This window comes from Diabrotica virgifera, chromosome 7 (genome assembly GCF_917563875.1).
Source record: "Diabrotica virgifera virgifera chromosome 7, PGI_DIABVI_V3a".
Taxonomy (NCBI): Eukaryota; Metazoa; Arthropoda; class Insecta; order Coleoptera; family Chrysomelidae; genus Diabrotica; species Diabrotica virgifera.
Window position 1 is genome coordinate 230070036 of NC_065449.1, and position 16734 is coordinate 230086769.

The following is a 16734-nucleotide window of genomic DNA, read 5'->3' on the forward strand; positions in this document are numbered from 1 at the left end:
GAGAAACCAATTAAAATTATGATAGACACTGGATCTGAAATAACATTGGTCAACAGAAAACTAATAGAAGAAGTTAACTTAACAAATTTAATTTATAAAATACCTAGGGTAAATTTAGTGGGCGCAAACAAACGGACATTGGCAACTATAAATGAAGGCATACGAGTAATGGTACGACTGGGCAAGAATATGTATGCACTACAATGTGTAATAATGCCAAACATGTCACATGACATGATAGTAGGAGTGGACGAATTGGCAGAAAAACATGTAGTGATAGATTTTAAAAATAATACGATGAAACTAACAGAAGAAAAAGAACAGGACAAGGAACATGAGAAACAAAATACGGACGAATCAGGTAAAGAACAAACAGTGGAAATGAATTTGGCAGCGAAGCAAGGACAAAGAAAAAAAAGGAGAAAAGGTCAGAAAAAGATAAAAGAAAATGAAACCTGTGGCTCCTCAAAAGAAGAGTTGAGCCCAGAAGAAGAAAATTTGAGAGTATCAGAAACAAAGGAAACCTGGGATTCCTCAAAAGAAGAGACGGGCTCAGGAGAAGAAGAAATAAAGCTAAAAAATGAAAGTGAAAAGAATATGATTGAAACAGTGGTATTTGAAGAGGAGGTATATGCAAACGAGGATGCAGAATGCACGGTAAACATGTGTGAAGAATCTGAGAAAAAAGACAGAAAATTGATATGTGGAGAAGGGAAAGAAAAAGAATTGCGGTTGATGTTAAGAAACTACGAAAATTTGATCAATGAGGAAAACAGAGTGGCTAAAAAGTACGAACATTCATTTGAGGTGAAAAACTTGGGAAATTTTCGATCAAAGACTTACCCGATTCCATACAAGTATCGACAAGAGGTGAAAGAAGAAATAAATAAAATGTTGGAAGATCAAATCATCGAAAGATGTGATTCACCGTATGTTAACCCGATTGTGATAGTAAAGAAAAGCAGTGGAGAATTGAGATTATGTTTAGATGCCAGGAATATCAACCAGCACACTGTATCACAATATGAATCACCTCTAAACATCGAGGCCATTTTTGGAAGAATCACGGGGTCACACATATTTTCGAAAATTGACTTAAAACACAGTTTTTGGTTGATACCGTTAGCTGAAAAGTGTAGAAACTACACCGCTTTTTCTATTGATGGTATTGTCTACCGGTTTAAGGTAGTGCCGTTTGGATTGCAGAGTGCTTGTGCTGCACTCGTCCGAGATCTACATACCATTTTGAATCGCCACGAAGATTTCATAGTTCATTATATCGATGATTTATTAATTTTTTCACAAGATACTCAGAGTCATCTGAAACACATAGAAATAATTCTGGAAGAATTGGACACAGCGGGATTGAAATTAAACATTGAAAAATGTCAATTTTTTCAAAAAGAAGTCATTTATTTGGGTTTTCAATTGGACACCAAAACAGTAAGATTAGCCGAAGACAGAGTCAAGCTCATAGATGAATACCCAAGACCAACGAATTTGAAAACATTGAGAGGTTTTCTTGGCACGATTAATTATTTTAAAAAACTGATTCCCGATTTGAGCCAAAAGGAAATCCCTCTGATAAAGTTGCTTAAAAAAGGAATAAAATGGAATTGGAAAGAAGAACAGGAGGAAGCTTTCGAAACATTAAAACGAGAATTCGCAAAAGGAACGAAAATATACCACCCCATTTACAATTTACCTTTTATACTCCGAACTGATGCGTCCATACAAAAATTTGCAGGAGTTCTGTCTCAAATACAAAACGACCAAGAAGTGCCGATATGTTTTATATCGCGAGTGACTAAAACACATGAGAGAAAATATAGTGTTACAGAATTGGAGTTTGCCAGTGTACTATATTGCGTAAACAAATTGAGGTTTTACTTATTGGGAGCAAAATTCACAATCGAAACAGACCATGCAGCTTTAGTACATATCATGAAGAATAGATTAGTAAATAATAGAATACATAGAGGCATTCTATTATTACAGGAGTATGATTTTGAGTTCCGATATATAAAAGGAAAAGACAACATAATAGCCGACGTTCTAACACGGGATGAGGACACGGGAAAAAAGGAAACAATTACTCTACAGGTGGGACTAAATAGATTAATACAAGAAGAAGGGATATATTCGTTAAATGAGATAAGGACAAACCAAGAAGACCTAGAGGAAAGAGAGAAAAGAAGAGCGGAAGTAGAAAATTACATATATTTTAAGAGAATAGACGGAAAGGAACTATATTTAGTGACACAGACATTGGCCGAAAAGATAATAAAGAAATTACATGAGGACAATGGGCATATCGGTAGCAGAAAAGTTTGGCTCGTTTTTAGGGAAAATTACATCAGCCGACAGGATTACCGCATTGCAAAGGAAATTACCCAGAAGTGCGATGTATGTCAAAAATATAAGAGTCGGAATTTCAAAAACGAAAATGTTGCCAAAAATATTGAAGCCCGAAACAAACTAGACATTGTAGCAATCGATATGTTAAGCGATCTAATTATGACCACTAAAAGGAACAAACATATTCTGGTAATGGTGGATGTGTTTTCAAAATACGTAAAATTATATAGTTGCCGCACCACAAAGGGGGAGGAAATATTAAGAAAAATCGACAATTTTATAGCCATAGTAGGAACACCAAAAAAGATCCTACTGGACAATGCAACGTATTTCCGAAATGATCGTTTCAAAGGACAACTTCGAGAACGAGGAATAGAGACAAATTTTGTCAGCATCAGGCATCCACAGAGTAATCCTTCGGAACGATTCATACAGGAAGTGACGAAATTTCTTCGCATTGCAACAGATGGTCAACATCGCCACTGGGACAGGAAAATGGCGGAAATAGAAAGGTATCTAAATACAATTCCGAGCACAGTAACAAAAGAGACCCCAGAATACATCATGAAGGGTGTACTGCCGATAAGGCCATGGGAAGACCAAGAGCCAAAAGAATATCAACAGGTGATTGAAACCGTACAGAGAAGATTACGGCGAAGCAACGAAAAATATATCCAAAGACAGGAACAAAATAGAAAAAGAAGACCAGTGACTTTCCAAAAGGGTGAAAAAGTACTCGTGAGGGCATTAAGAGTATCAAATCTTCCTGGTGGCATTTGCGCAAAGTTGATGCCTGTTTTCGAAGGCCCGTACATCGTGAATAATGAAAATGGGATAAATAGTTATGAGTTGAGGCACAGGAACTCGGAAAAGATCCGAGGAATTTATAATATTCACGATGTATACAAATATCACGAATAAAAGACAGAATTACATGAAGTAGATAGTAAGTTAGGGTATAAGACATAGATTAAAGTAAGGAAATATACAGGGAGTTGGTTTTGCCTCGAGAAAATTTATTTAAAAATGCAGATAAATTTTATCGAATACAAGGCGGGGATTTGTTATATTTCTATTTGATATAAAAATTAAAATTTGATAATTATAAACAAAATTCACTTTAATATAAAATATTTTCAATTTTCTCAACCACGGGCATATAAATTTAGAACAACCTGTATACAACAAATTGTTATATTTAATTTTAAGAAGTGATTAGAATAAGCGTACGAGACTCGGGACAATGTGCTTAGAATAAACAAAGTGAATGACGCGTACCATTATCGTTCTTCGCGGAAGGTCGATCATTATCCTATGCTAAATAAAACTCAGTGAAATAGATGATAGTTCATTATCGTTTTTCGCGGAAGGTTTCGATCATTAATAATAATAATAATAATAATAAAATTTATTACACTTAAATACATAAACTTTACAAGAAAGAAATGTAAAAAGCCAGTCGAAGATACAAGTTTCAAATTATGACATACATAAAAGTAAAAAACAATAATTAGCAAGTGCACTACTTACATAAGTTTATATAGGTACATTTAGATATGTTAGTTCCATGTACTATTCATAAAATCGTTTATTGTATACGGTTCTAATTTGCACAAAAAGCTTACAATTTCCCTTTTTATCATGGAGATGTCATCAGATATCTTCAAGTGTAGAGGCAGGTGGTTGTAGAATTGTATACCTGCATATAAAGCTCCTTTTTCCAGTAATGTGAGCCTATGGTAAGGAATATTGTAGTTGAACTTGTTTCTGGTATCAAAGTTGTGAGATATGTTAAATGGCTGAAAGTACTGCTTGTTGGTATATACAAGTTTGAGACACTCGTATATATATAGAGCTGGTATAGTTAGTAACTTTAGCGATTTGAAATGGCTCCTACATGATTCAGAGTATTTTAACTGCTTCATGACGCGTACTGCTTTTTTTTGTATTATAAAAACTTCGTTAAAAGAACTACTACCTCCCCATACTATGATATTATATCGAGCTCTCGAATAAAAATTAGAAAAATAAAATGACTTTACTACATTGATGTTAACATTTTTTACAAGAATTCTCAAACCATAGCAAGCTCGGCTTAGTTCTTTGCATAGATTCTCGATATGATATGTGAAATCTAAGTTTTGGTCAATCCAAACCCCTAAGCATTTGACATACTCAGAAAAGGGTATCAAATGTTGATTTAGGTTAATATTGTCAGGTGTGTCTGGACCTCGGTTTGTTTTAAAGAATACAGCTTTAGTCTTATCAGGATTTAAAACTAGTCTTGAATTCAAAAACCAGTTTTCTACTTCTGACATCAAATAGTTACCTGCCAGAACTAGTTCAGGTAAATTTCGGGCAGAAACCAACAGTGTACTGTCATCTGCATAGTTAATAATTAATTCCTTAGTTTTAGCAACTGATGCCAAATCATTTAAGTAGATAATAAATATTAGCGGTCCCAAAACACTTCCCTGTGGAACACCCCTAGACACTGCCAGAGGCTCTGACCGCACATATTGCATTGTTTTGTCCTTAATTTTTAGTGCATGTGCACGTCCAGTAATGTAGCTCTTTAACCAATTTAACTCCACACCTCTAACCCCGTAGTGTTCAAGCTTCACAAATAAAACATCAAAATCAACGCAGTCAAAGGCCCTGCTTAAATCCAGAAAAATCCCACATGAGACATTCCCAGCATCCAAACAATTATATATCTCATTAGTTAATTCAAATAGAGCAGTCTCGGTGCACCTACCTTTAAAGAAACCGTGCTGGCTATGGCTGAATAATTCTTCTTTAAGGAAAAACTGAAACAGTTGATCATGGACAACCAATTCAAAAAATTTTGAAAATGAGCTAAGCAGACTAATTGGTCTATAATTATCAAAATAATCGATATCACCCTTTTTTAGGCAGGGTTTAATAATCGCAAATTTCAGGTTGGTAGGAAAGCTCCCAGTTTGAAGCGAAAAATTTATTATATGTCTAAGAGGTTTACAAATATGAGGAAAACATTTTTTTAGCAAGTACATGGATACTTCATCATATCCTGAACTCTTTTTCGATTCAATTTTTTGCATTATTTCTGAAAGTAATTCATAAGTTATTTGCTTAAAAATAAAGGTGTTTTTATTGTGCGGAATGTCGCATTTATACGTATCTTGATGTGGAAGTTCATTAGCTATTAATGTACAAGCTTTTTCATTAAAGTAACGATTAAATAAATTTGCACCTATAAGAGTATTCTCAAAATATGGCTGATCATTTTTTGTTTTTTTATGTTGTGTAAGTTCATTTATGATTTGCCAAGAAGTTTTACTTTTATTTTTTACATTAGCCTATGCTAAATAAGACTCAGTTGAAAGAGATAATAGGTAATTAAATTTTGTAAATAGTAGAAAGTAATTTTAGAATGGGAATTAAATATTTTCTTTTGAAATCCATTAAGCATATTTAGAAAGATTAAAAATTGGTTTTGAGGAATACTGCGAATGAGAGTTGGTGGTGGAAGATTGATTTGTGAATCTGGAAGGGATATTTAGAAAGTAGGTGAATGAATGACAAAAGGAGATCAGAATGTTTTGAGCTGTCGAGAAGTGAAGTCGAGTAGTAGACGGTAGTGTACGGAGAGTGAGAAAGCCGGTGTAGTTCCGTGAGTGTGGAGTATCTAGCGTGGAACGAGAGGTAGGCCAGGTCGAGAGTAAAAGAACCTCCTTGAGCCAAGAGTGTCCCGGTAGCTGATAGCAGTTTCGAAAAAGGTAGAACACAGCATCACGACAGAAGCAGGAACGAGAGCTATTTTTTCAAAGGAGAACATTACTGGAAGCCAGGACGAGGTTTGATCGCAGCCAAGGATAGCAGGAAACGGGTCTTGTGTGAGGACATTCTCAGTTCACCAGGAAAAGGTCAGTCTCATTTGTTTGGACATGAATGTATGGGTTTTTCGTATTAAATTCCACATAAAAAATTGAATAACATAATCAATAATATCAGAAAAGCTTCATCAAACTTAAATAGAGTTGTTGCTAATAACTCCTAATAGTTAAATGTTAATAAAAACTTTAAATTGAAAACCAAAAGGAAATAAGATTCCCATTTGTAAATGTTATGTTTAAGAATAATAAGAAATAGCAAATATTAAGCATTGATTGCCTTTTAAATAAAATAAAAAAATATTTTGATTATAATTGTAACCCATATGTGTGTATTGTTTTACTCTTTTCTTTTCTATCCCGATTAGGAACCATTAAGAAATATTTAGAAGCCACGAAAGTAAGTAATTAATTTATAATTCGCCCTGAGATTGAAAACATATTGATATGTGATCTGGTTAATTAATTAGATTAGTATTAATACATTGATTAAATTAAGTGACATATAAGAATATTATCTCATATCAATAATCAAGATCACATCAATATATATATATATATATATATATATATATATATATATATATATATATATATATATATATAAATAGAAACTTTTTAATTCCTGGGTTTTCGGTCTGATAAAAATAAAACACTTTGTTATGGCTTAAACGTTTCGGCTAATTGCCATTTTCAATAAGCACTTTAATGAATAATTATAAACATTACATAAAACAAAACAAAAGACTAAAATTTACATTGCACTTGTTGGCTTGGCGTTTTGTTGTGGAATGCGAGCTTGACTCTTGAAACCATATGACAGAATTGACGTCCGTTAAGGGCCGTATTTAAAATATTTGCCAAATTGCACATTTATAAAAATTAAATCGATTTATTAAATTATGATATACATTGGAGAGATCCTTGATGTCAGTTTTATTATTTATGCAATTTTGGTCTTTCTTTACATGAATCATCTCCAATATACATCTTTTGTTGTAGTTTTGTTCTTTTTCTAAAATTTGTACATTTTCAAAATCAAAAGCATGGTTATTTTCTATGGAATGCTTGGCTAATGCTGTAGTGTTTACTTTGTTGGTTTGTACACTATGTTTGTGTGCAACCATCCTTCTATGTATATATTGATGTGTTTGCCCAATGTATGTTTTGCTACCTCTTTATCTTGGAGTCGCTCTAATTGACATTTTTTCCGTTGTGTTCCTTTTCTTGGTAGCTTGGGAATTTCTTGCTTAAGTTTGACTATTGTCAATATATGATCGCTATCCGCGTCTGCTCCTCTGTAACTTCTACAATCAGTCACAGATCTGTTGAGTTTTCTTTCAATGAGGATATGGTCTATTTGGTTTCTCGTTTTCCCATCAGGAGAGATCCAGGTTATTTTGTGTATATCTTTATGATCAAATTGTGTACTTACTATCTTAAGGTTATGTTCCATTGAAAGTTCTATTAGTTTTTTGCCATTGTCATTACTTTCTTTATGTAGGCTTTTACCTCCTGTTATATTCATATAAATTTCTTCTCTTCCTACTTTCGCATTCATATTTCCCACAATCATTTTTATATCATAATTTGGTATTTTCCCAATTAGCTCTCCGAGTTGTTCATAGAACTCATTTTTTGTTTCCATGTCTTTCTCTTCTGTAGGAACATGTGCATTTATTATGCTAATTTTTCTATACTTCTCGCGAAATCTTAAATAGCACAGTCTTTCTGATATTGCTTGGAAGTCAGTTACTACTTGTCTTAGTAGTATAATATTGTGAAGATATAACATCAGTAGGAGCCTTACTTTTATTTCCAGATTAAGGTTATGCCTTGTAAAGAGTGTGGCTATGTTGTTGAATGCACTCTTAGCCTTGTCTATTCTACATTTTACTTCTTGTGAGTGAACCCATCGTTCATTTACTATTGGTCAAAGATAGGTATACTATTTTACTCGGTCCACTGGTGTATTTTTGATAAGCAGTTGGACATCTCTAATATACAGTATGTATGTATATTAGTTGTATCCATAAGGAAAACTTCTTTATTATTAATTTTACGAAAAAATGTTATTCTTCATAAAAAGCTCTGCATGGTCCAAAACCTACGATTCAACAATCAGATATTAAATTTTATGAATATTATACGAGGAGTGTCAAAAAATATGAATTTTGCTCAATAGTAAAGTAGCTTTATTTTTCACAATATTGAAAATTGCTATTATGAAAAGTTGTTTGGAATTAAGGACTATATTCTAATATGCAATTACACCCTTTTAATTGAAAATTTTTTTTTTGAAAAATTATGGAAAATCAACATTTTCAGTTATTTCAATTCTGATAACTCTTTTATTTTTAATTTTACGAAAAAAGTGATTCTTATTATTAAGTTATTATTATCCAGATTTAGCCATACGGCTCACACTCCCTCTAAGGGGAAAATTGACTCATCCCAGATACCTACGGTATCAAAAGGATTGAGCTCTGGTGGGACTATTTCCGTGTTATCGAGCCCTAGGTAACTTGGTATGCAGGTGTATCTCCCAAAAATGTTCGTACACATCTGGCCGTTGCGAGTAGTACTGCTTTCTGCATGGTCTTATAAAGATGTTCATTAAGACCCAGCTTTTTTATGCTTTCGAGGAGGGTCTTCGGAATGACTCCAGTAGTAGACATAATAATCGGTATCGTCTGGGTACTTTGCATTCTCCATTGTCTCCGTATGTGAATTTCCAGATCTCTGTACTTGGCGATCTTTTCAGTAAATTTAGTACGTAGATTATTGTTGTTAGGAATCGCCATATCAATGAGGGTTGTTTGTCTCGTTAATTTATTGACTAATACGAGGTCTGGTCTATTATGCGCCACTGTTTGGTCTGTGAGCACAGTGCGGTCCCAGTATAGCTTATAGGTGCCATCCTCAAGCATACTCTCAGGGACGTATTGATAAAATGGGAGATGGTCGGTTTGGAGAAGTCCCAGCTTGACAGCTATCTCCTGATGAAGGATTTTTCCCACTGCGTCATGCCGTTCCTTGTACTCAGTTGCAGCAAATGCCTGGCAGCCCCCTGTAAGATGTTGGATGGTTTCTTGGGCTTGACATCCATATCGGCATCTGTCGTTTTGAACATGAGGGTCTTTGATGATATATTTCAGGTAATTTCTGGTTGGTATAACCTGATCCTGAATGGGCAGTAATGAACCCTCCGTTTCAGAGAACATCTTTCCTGATGTCAACCAGTAGTTCGACGCTATATTGTCGACATAATCTTGGCTGACCTCATTGGGATGTCGCCCGTGCAGAGGTTTACCCATCCAGGCGCGCACTTTTTCGTCCTTAGTAAGGTGGTTTATGCGCATTTCTGGTTCCCTCAGTTTGATCGGTGTTGTGTCATCTACTGCGCAGATAGCGCGATGTAGAGTAGATGTCTCAGCCTGCATCTGAAAATAAGTTCTTAAATTAGCAATTTGTTTATCTAATTGCTCACCTATATCCATAAGTCCTCTTCCTCCTAGATTCCGTGGTAATTTTGTTCTTTCTACTGCACTTTTAGGATGGTGTTTTTGTGCCTTTGTGAGGTGTGTTCGTACTTTTCGCTGTAGAGTTTCTATATCTGTTTTTGTCCACTTAACAATACCAAATGAGTAGCTAAGCGCGGAACATGCGTAGGTGTTTAGTGCCTTAAACAAATTTCTACTGTTAAGGTGTGAGCGAAGCAGCTGTTTTACCCTTCGTATAAACTCAGTAGTTATCTCTGTTTTCATTTGTTTATGGTCAATTTTCCGCGCTTGCTTTACTCCAAGATATTTATACATATCGTTTTCACCCATGGCCTCGATGTTCTGGCCATTTTGCATATCGAATCCTCCAGTCTGTACTTTTCCTCTGACTATATTTAAAATATATACTATACTATGACTATATTTTCCTCTGACTATATTTATTATTATCCAGATTTAGCCATACGGCCCACACTCCCTCTAACGGGGAAAATTCACTCATCCCAGATACCTAGGGTATCAAAAGGATTGAGCTCTGGTGGGACTCTTTCCGTGTTATCGAGCCCTAGGTGACTTGGTATGCCGGAGTATCTCCCAAAAATTTTCGTACGCATCTGGAAGTCGAGAGTAGCACAGCTTTCTGCATAGTCTTGTAAAGATGTTCATTTAGACCCAGCTTTTTGATATTTTCTATGAGGTTCTTCGGAATGACTCCAGTAGTAGAAAGAATAATAGGTATTGTCTGGGTACTTTCCATTCTCCATTGTCTCCTTATTTGTATTTCGAGATCTCTATACTTGGCGATCTTTTCGTTGTGCTTAACACGCAGATTATTGTTGTTAGGTATCGCCACCTCTATTAATGTTGTTTGCCTAGTAAGTTTATTAACTAGTATGAGATCCGGTCTATTGTGTGCCACTGTTTGGTCTGTGAGCACAGTGCGATCCCAGTATAGCTTGTAGTTGTCATTTTCAAGCATTCTATCAGGGACGTATTGATAATAAGGGAGATGGTCGGTTTGGAGAAATCCAAGTTTGCTAGCTAGTTCTTGGTGAAGAATCTTTCCTACTGAGTCGTGGCGTTCTTTATAATCAGTTCCGACAAACGCCTGGCAGCCCCCGGTAAGATGTTGGATGGATTCCTGGGCTTGACATCCATATCGGCATTTGTCGTTTTGGACTTGAGGATCTTTCACAATGTACTTCAGGTAATTTCTAGTTGGAATAACCTGATCCTGAATGGCAAGTAGGAAACCTTCTGTCTCGGGAAACATCTTTCCTGATACCAACCAATAGTTCGACGCTCTACTGTCGACATATTCTTGATTGACCTCATTGAGATGCCGTCCATGCAGTGGTTTACCCATCCAGGTGCGCATTTTTTCGTCCTTAGATAGGTGGTTTATGCGCATTTCTTGTTCCCTCAGTTTAAGCGGCGTTGAGTCATCTACTGCGCAGATTGCACGATGTAAAGTACATGAATCAGCCTGTGCCTGAAAATAAGTTCTTAAGTTAGCCAATTGTTTATCCAATTGCTCACCTATGTCCATGAGTCCTCTTCCTCCTAGATACCGCGGTAATGTTGTTCTCTCTACTGCACTGCGAGGATGATGGTTGTGTGCCTTTGTGAGAAGTGTTCTTACTTTCCGCTGAAGACTTTCTATATCGGTTTTTGACCATTTGATAATACCAAATGAGTAGCTAAGCGCGGAAAAGGCGTACGTATTTAATGCCTTAAACAAATTTTTACTATTGAGATATGACCGATTAAGCTGTCTTACCCTTCGTACAAATTCAGAAGTTAGTTCGGTTTTCATTTGTTTATGGTCAATTTTCCGCGCTTGCTTTACACCGAGATATTTATACATATCATTTTCACCCATGGCCTCGATGTTCTGGCCATTTTGCATATCGAAACCACCGGGCTGAACCTGTCCTCTGACTATATTTAAGATACGGCACTTGTCTAGACCGAAGTGCATACTAATATCATTAGAGAAGGTTTCTATTATTATTATTATTAACTTATTATTAAGTTCTGCATAGTCTAAAACCCAAAATACAACCATCAAAAAATTCCACACTAAGGCGTTTCTGCAGTGTGCACTTTTAAATGATCATTTAAATGATGTTTCTGAGAAAACTGCTTAGAACAAATTACGCACTTGTAAGGCTTTTCTCCAGTGTGCACTCTCAAATGACGTTTCAATTCGTCTGCTCGAGCAAAGTGCTTTAAACAAATTTCACACTTGAAAGGCTTTTCTCCAGTGTGCACTCTCAAATGACTTTTCAAACTTTGTGCGTGACTAAACTGCTTAAAACAAATTTCACACTTGTGACGTTTTTCTTCAGTATGCACCCTCAAATGACCTTTCAAATTATGTGCATGTCTAAACTGCTTAAAACAAATTTCACACTTGTAAGGCTTCTCTCCAGTGTGCACCATCAAATGACATTTTAATTGACCTTTTGTAGCAACCTGCTTAAAACAAATTTCACACTTGTGAGGTTTTTCTTCAGTATGCACCCTCAAATGACATTCCAATTGATCTTTTGTAGTAACCTGCTTAAAACAAATTTCACACTTGTAAGGCTTTTCTCCAGTGTGTACTCTCAAATGTATTTTCAAATTACTTGTTTGAGTAAACTGTTTAAAACAGATTTCACACTTATAAGGCTTTTCTCCAGTATGCACTCTCAAATGTATTTTCAAACTACGTGAATCACTAAATTGTTTAAAACAAATTTCACACTTATAAGGCGTTTCTCCAGTGTGCACTTTCGAATGGCGTTTCAAATCTTGTGCCCAAGTAAACTTCTTAAAACAAATTTCACACTTATAAGGCGTTTCTCCAGTGTGCACTCTCAAATGGCGTTCCAAATCTTGTGGCCGAGTGAAGTGCTTCAAACAAATTTCACACTTGTAAGGCGTTTCACCACTGTGCAATTTCAAATGACGTTTCAAATCGTGTGCCCGTGTAAACTGCTTCAAACAAATTTCACACTTGTAGTAATGCTTTTCTGCACTGTGCATCTTTATATGTCGTTTCAAAGAACCTGCCTGGTTAAATTGTTCAAAACAAAATTTACATTTATAAATAAAATTTTGTAACGTTGTTTTTTCAGTGTTTACACCTATTTGTTGTTTGGTAGTGCACGGAAGTTCAGTTTTCATGATGTTCATTCCGGTCTGGGGAAACCCTAAAATAAAATAACAACTTATTGGGATTTATTTGTCAACGGTCAACTGAGCTAAATCTATTGACATTCACTGATTTTATTTTGGAATCTTTGGAGGAAAGTACTGAGTTCATTCTGTATATACGGACTTTACAAAGGCGTTTGATCGTGTAAACCATCAAGTTTTAAGGCCGGCGCCCACTTATACCGAACAGCCCGCTACGGAACGGACCACGACGATCGGAATTTTAATATTTTCGTGTATTCAAATGACTCAGCGCGTACTTTACGAGCACGTCGCACGTCGCTTCACACCGCAACGCGCCGATATCTCGGAAGAGAATTCTTTTGCCGTTCGTCGTAGTGCAGTGTAGCGATTCGATACCCAGTGTAATAGTTAGTGCTTCCACAATGGACGGAACAAACTGAAAAATATTGACGTGGGCCGTCCAAAAAGGTTGTCTTTATTTTAATGTAAGCAGATGTTAGTAGATGCTGAATTCAATGTGTTGCTGTCAGAAATCATAATAAATAATGGTATTAGTTTTCAAAGAAAGCATAGCATGTTGTACTTTGTGTTGTTAGATCAGTTTTTATAATAGATAAGAGTTCTTGATATTTTTCGTAACTCATTCTGAAATATCGGTAAAATTTGTTTTGATGATCGATTAACCTTTAACTACCCGCGCATCAAGTTAGAACATCACTACACGCGTGGCGTACTTTATACGCCACAAGAAAATACCGAAATAATAAAATAATAAAATCGAAACGTTAATAAAATCATTTTTAGGTAAAATTGTGGCTTATTTCCCATTTGAATATACTTGATTAAGAAAATACCCTTTAAAAAAACGGATTTGTTTATTTTTCTTTTGAAAAAATACACTTAGTTGTTTGTTATAAACCTTATTCGGCATCAGTGAATACTTGGAGTTCCTTCTCAATAAGCCAATTGGGATTTATAACTGGAATCATGGAATGACTGGAATCCATGATAAATAAAATTAATAATAATTTTTTTTTGAAATGTGATTTTTTACAGGAGAAAAAGTATTGTTTATAAAGAAAAATATATTTTGTGCCATAATGACTAAAAAAACAATTGAAATATGCATTTATATTACTACTTATATTAATAAAATCGTGGGGTATATTGTCCACCACCGGAAACAACTGTAAATTACGATCTTCCCAGAACGCCGATTATAACGAAACTAAAACCAAATTGTAAAGCACATTCCAGTGATAGGTTAGAGAGATAAACAAGGTCAAAAATTAAATTTTTAAATATATTTTTTGCAGTAGAATTCTTATATCTGGCGTACAAAATACGCCAGCGCGTGTAGTGAAAGGTTAAATCGAAATTCGTTTTGAATATTGGCGATCATTCTGGCTATAGTTATTTTATTAACTGGTGCTTTAAATAGATTAGTTGTTTTGGAGAACCATTTCCTCAGGTTGTTTAACCATATTTTTCTTCTCCCAATTCCTCTCTTTTCGAATACTTTGCCTTGATAGATCCTTTGCCGTCAGTAATCTGTATTTAATGCCGTTTCTCAGTATGTGTCCGAGATATTCTAACTCTCCTTTTAATTGTATACATCACCTCTCTTTTTTTCCCCATTCTTCATAGTACTGTTTCATTGGTTATCTTGTCCGTCCATGATATCGTTAGGATTCGCCTGTATAGTCACATCTCGAAGGCTTTAAGTTTTGTATCCATCGCTTCAGTGAGTGTCCAGGATTCAAATCTGTAGTATAATATTGTGAAGATATAACATCGGTGGGAGCCTTACTTTTATTTCCAGATTAAGGTTGTGCCTTGCAAAGAGTGTGGCTATGTTGTTGAATGCACTCTTAGTCTTGTCTATTCTACATTTTACTTCTTGTGAGTGATCCCATTGTTCATTTACTATTGTTCCAAGATAGGTATACTATTTTACTCGGTCCACTGGTGTATTTTTGATAAGCAGTTGGACATCTCTAATATACAGTATGTATATTAGTTGTATCCATAAGGAAAACTTTATTATTAATTTTACGAAAAAAAATTATTCTTCATAAAAAGCTCTGCATGGTCCAAAACCATCAAATTCACAAGATTCAACCATCAGATATTAAATTTTATGAATATTATACGAGGAGTGTCAAAAAATATGAATTTTGCTCAAGAGTAAAGTAGCTTTATTTTTCACAATATTGAAAATTGCTATTATGAAAAATTGTTTGGAATTAAGGACTATATTATAATATGCAATTACACCCTTCTAATTGAAAAAAAATGTTTTTGAAAAATTATGGAAAACCAACATTATTTTCAGTTATTTCAATTCTGATAACTCTTTTATTATTAATTTTACGAAAAAAAAAAGGATTCTTAATAATAAGTTCTGCATAGGCTAAAACCTAAAATACAACCATCTTATATCAAATTTTATCAACTTTATACGAGGTATGTCAAAAAAGATAAATAAGATCAAAGGTAAAGTACCTTTATAGTTCAGAATATTTCGATTAGAAGGATGTAATTACATATTAAAACATAATTTTTAATTCTAAACAGCTTATCATAATAACGATTTTCGATATTGTGAAAAATAAATTATTTTACTCTTGAGCGAAATTCATATTTTTTGACATACCTCCTATAAAATTGATAAAATTTGATATAAGGTGGGTATTTCTTAGGTTTTCGACAATGAAGAACACTTTATAAAGAATAACTTTTTTCGTAAAATTAGTAATAAAAGATTTATTTTAATTGAAATAACTGAATATACAGTTGAGTCCGCGAGTCTTTACCCGTGCGTCATTAATACCTGGCGAGATAGAACACAAACTTTTTATCTAGCATCATTCTCTTCCACGCATGAAACTCATGACAAACCAGCTGCCGTTTGTTATTAAGTAAAAACACATGTTATTTTTATGAACCATCTAGACTCAGTGCATTGAAAAGAGATAGGTACAAAAAAAAGACGATTCGGTATGTTTTCATATTTTAAGCAAAATTTGTTTGACGTTTCTGCTTTGTTTATTTTTGTGGCTGTCAGTCAGTTGAATTTTTTGCGGTTTTTGTCTAATTTTTGCGTTTTGAAGTTTCTTTATATTACACAAACAGTTGTTTTCACAACTAATTTTATATTGGGCTCTGAAATTTTAAGGTAAATGATTATATATTGGCAATTAATATTTAAAACATACAAAGCTAACGTCATTCACACAGTAAAGAAATGATTGTGTTTAGATTTCCGTCAAAGTGAATAAAATAAGAAAAATAAAATATGTTATTAAATTTTTTTATAAATTGTTTATATATCTATTAATCAATAATAATAAAAGAATTTATTAAGCTACTTCAAATGTAGCTGTAATTCTGCACAAAAATTTTGAAGCAAAACTAACATTTGACATTCTATATATTTGATAACGTCAAATTTTAAAATAAAACCCGTAATCGGAACAGTAGCCACTTTCTGTCAGTTGTTGTTACGTGAAATAGATTTCCGACTTATTTCGTATGCTTTAAATTATGACGCACGGGTAAAGACTCGCGGACTCAACTGTAATGTTGGTTATCCATAGTGTGACTCCAATTCAGTCGAATTCGGGACAAGGTTGAAAAAATACCTGAAATCCGGGACTTCTCAATGAAAATCGGGTAATTTTTTTTAATATAGAACCGTTGATTGATGTATATTAATATTTCAATCAACGATAGAACTTTAATAAATATCATCATTTTATTGATTATGTATTTAACATTTTTATGTTGCCCATGATATTTTTGATGGAATTAAGCCACAATTGGTTTTT

General features: G+C 34.3%; 1 protein-coding gene across 4 annotated transcripts in view; it reads right to left on the minus strand.

Annotated features, from left to right (window-relative positions):
- Positions 1–16734, minus strand: part of LOC114344168 (zinc finger protein 664-like) — a 70796-nt gene that overhangs the window by 24492 nt on the left and 29570 nt on the right. Inside the window, exons 4-5 of one of the 4 annotated variants that reach the window (XM_050655393.1) lie at positions 12299–12936; positions 11713–12214 (exon numbers count right to left, since the gene is read on the minus strand). The exons of 2 other annotated variants lie outside the window; for them this stretch is intronic. In XM_050655393.1, the coding sequence (XP_050511350.1) occupies positions 11819–12214; positions 12299–12936 (1034 nt within the window). In that variant the 3' untranslated portion in view covers positions 11713–11818. Of the gene's footprint in view, positions 1–11712; positions 12937–16734 lie in introns of those variants that run through there. One more of the 4 variants, XM_050655392.1, reaches the window with a different exon arrangement.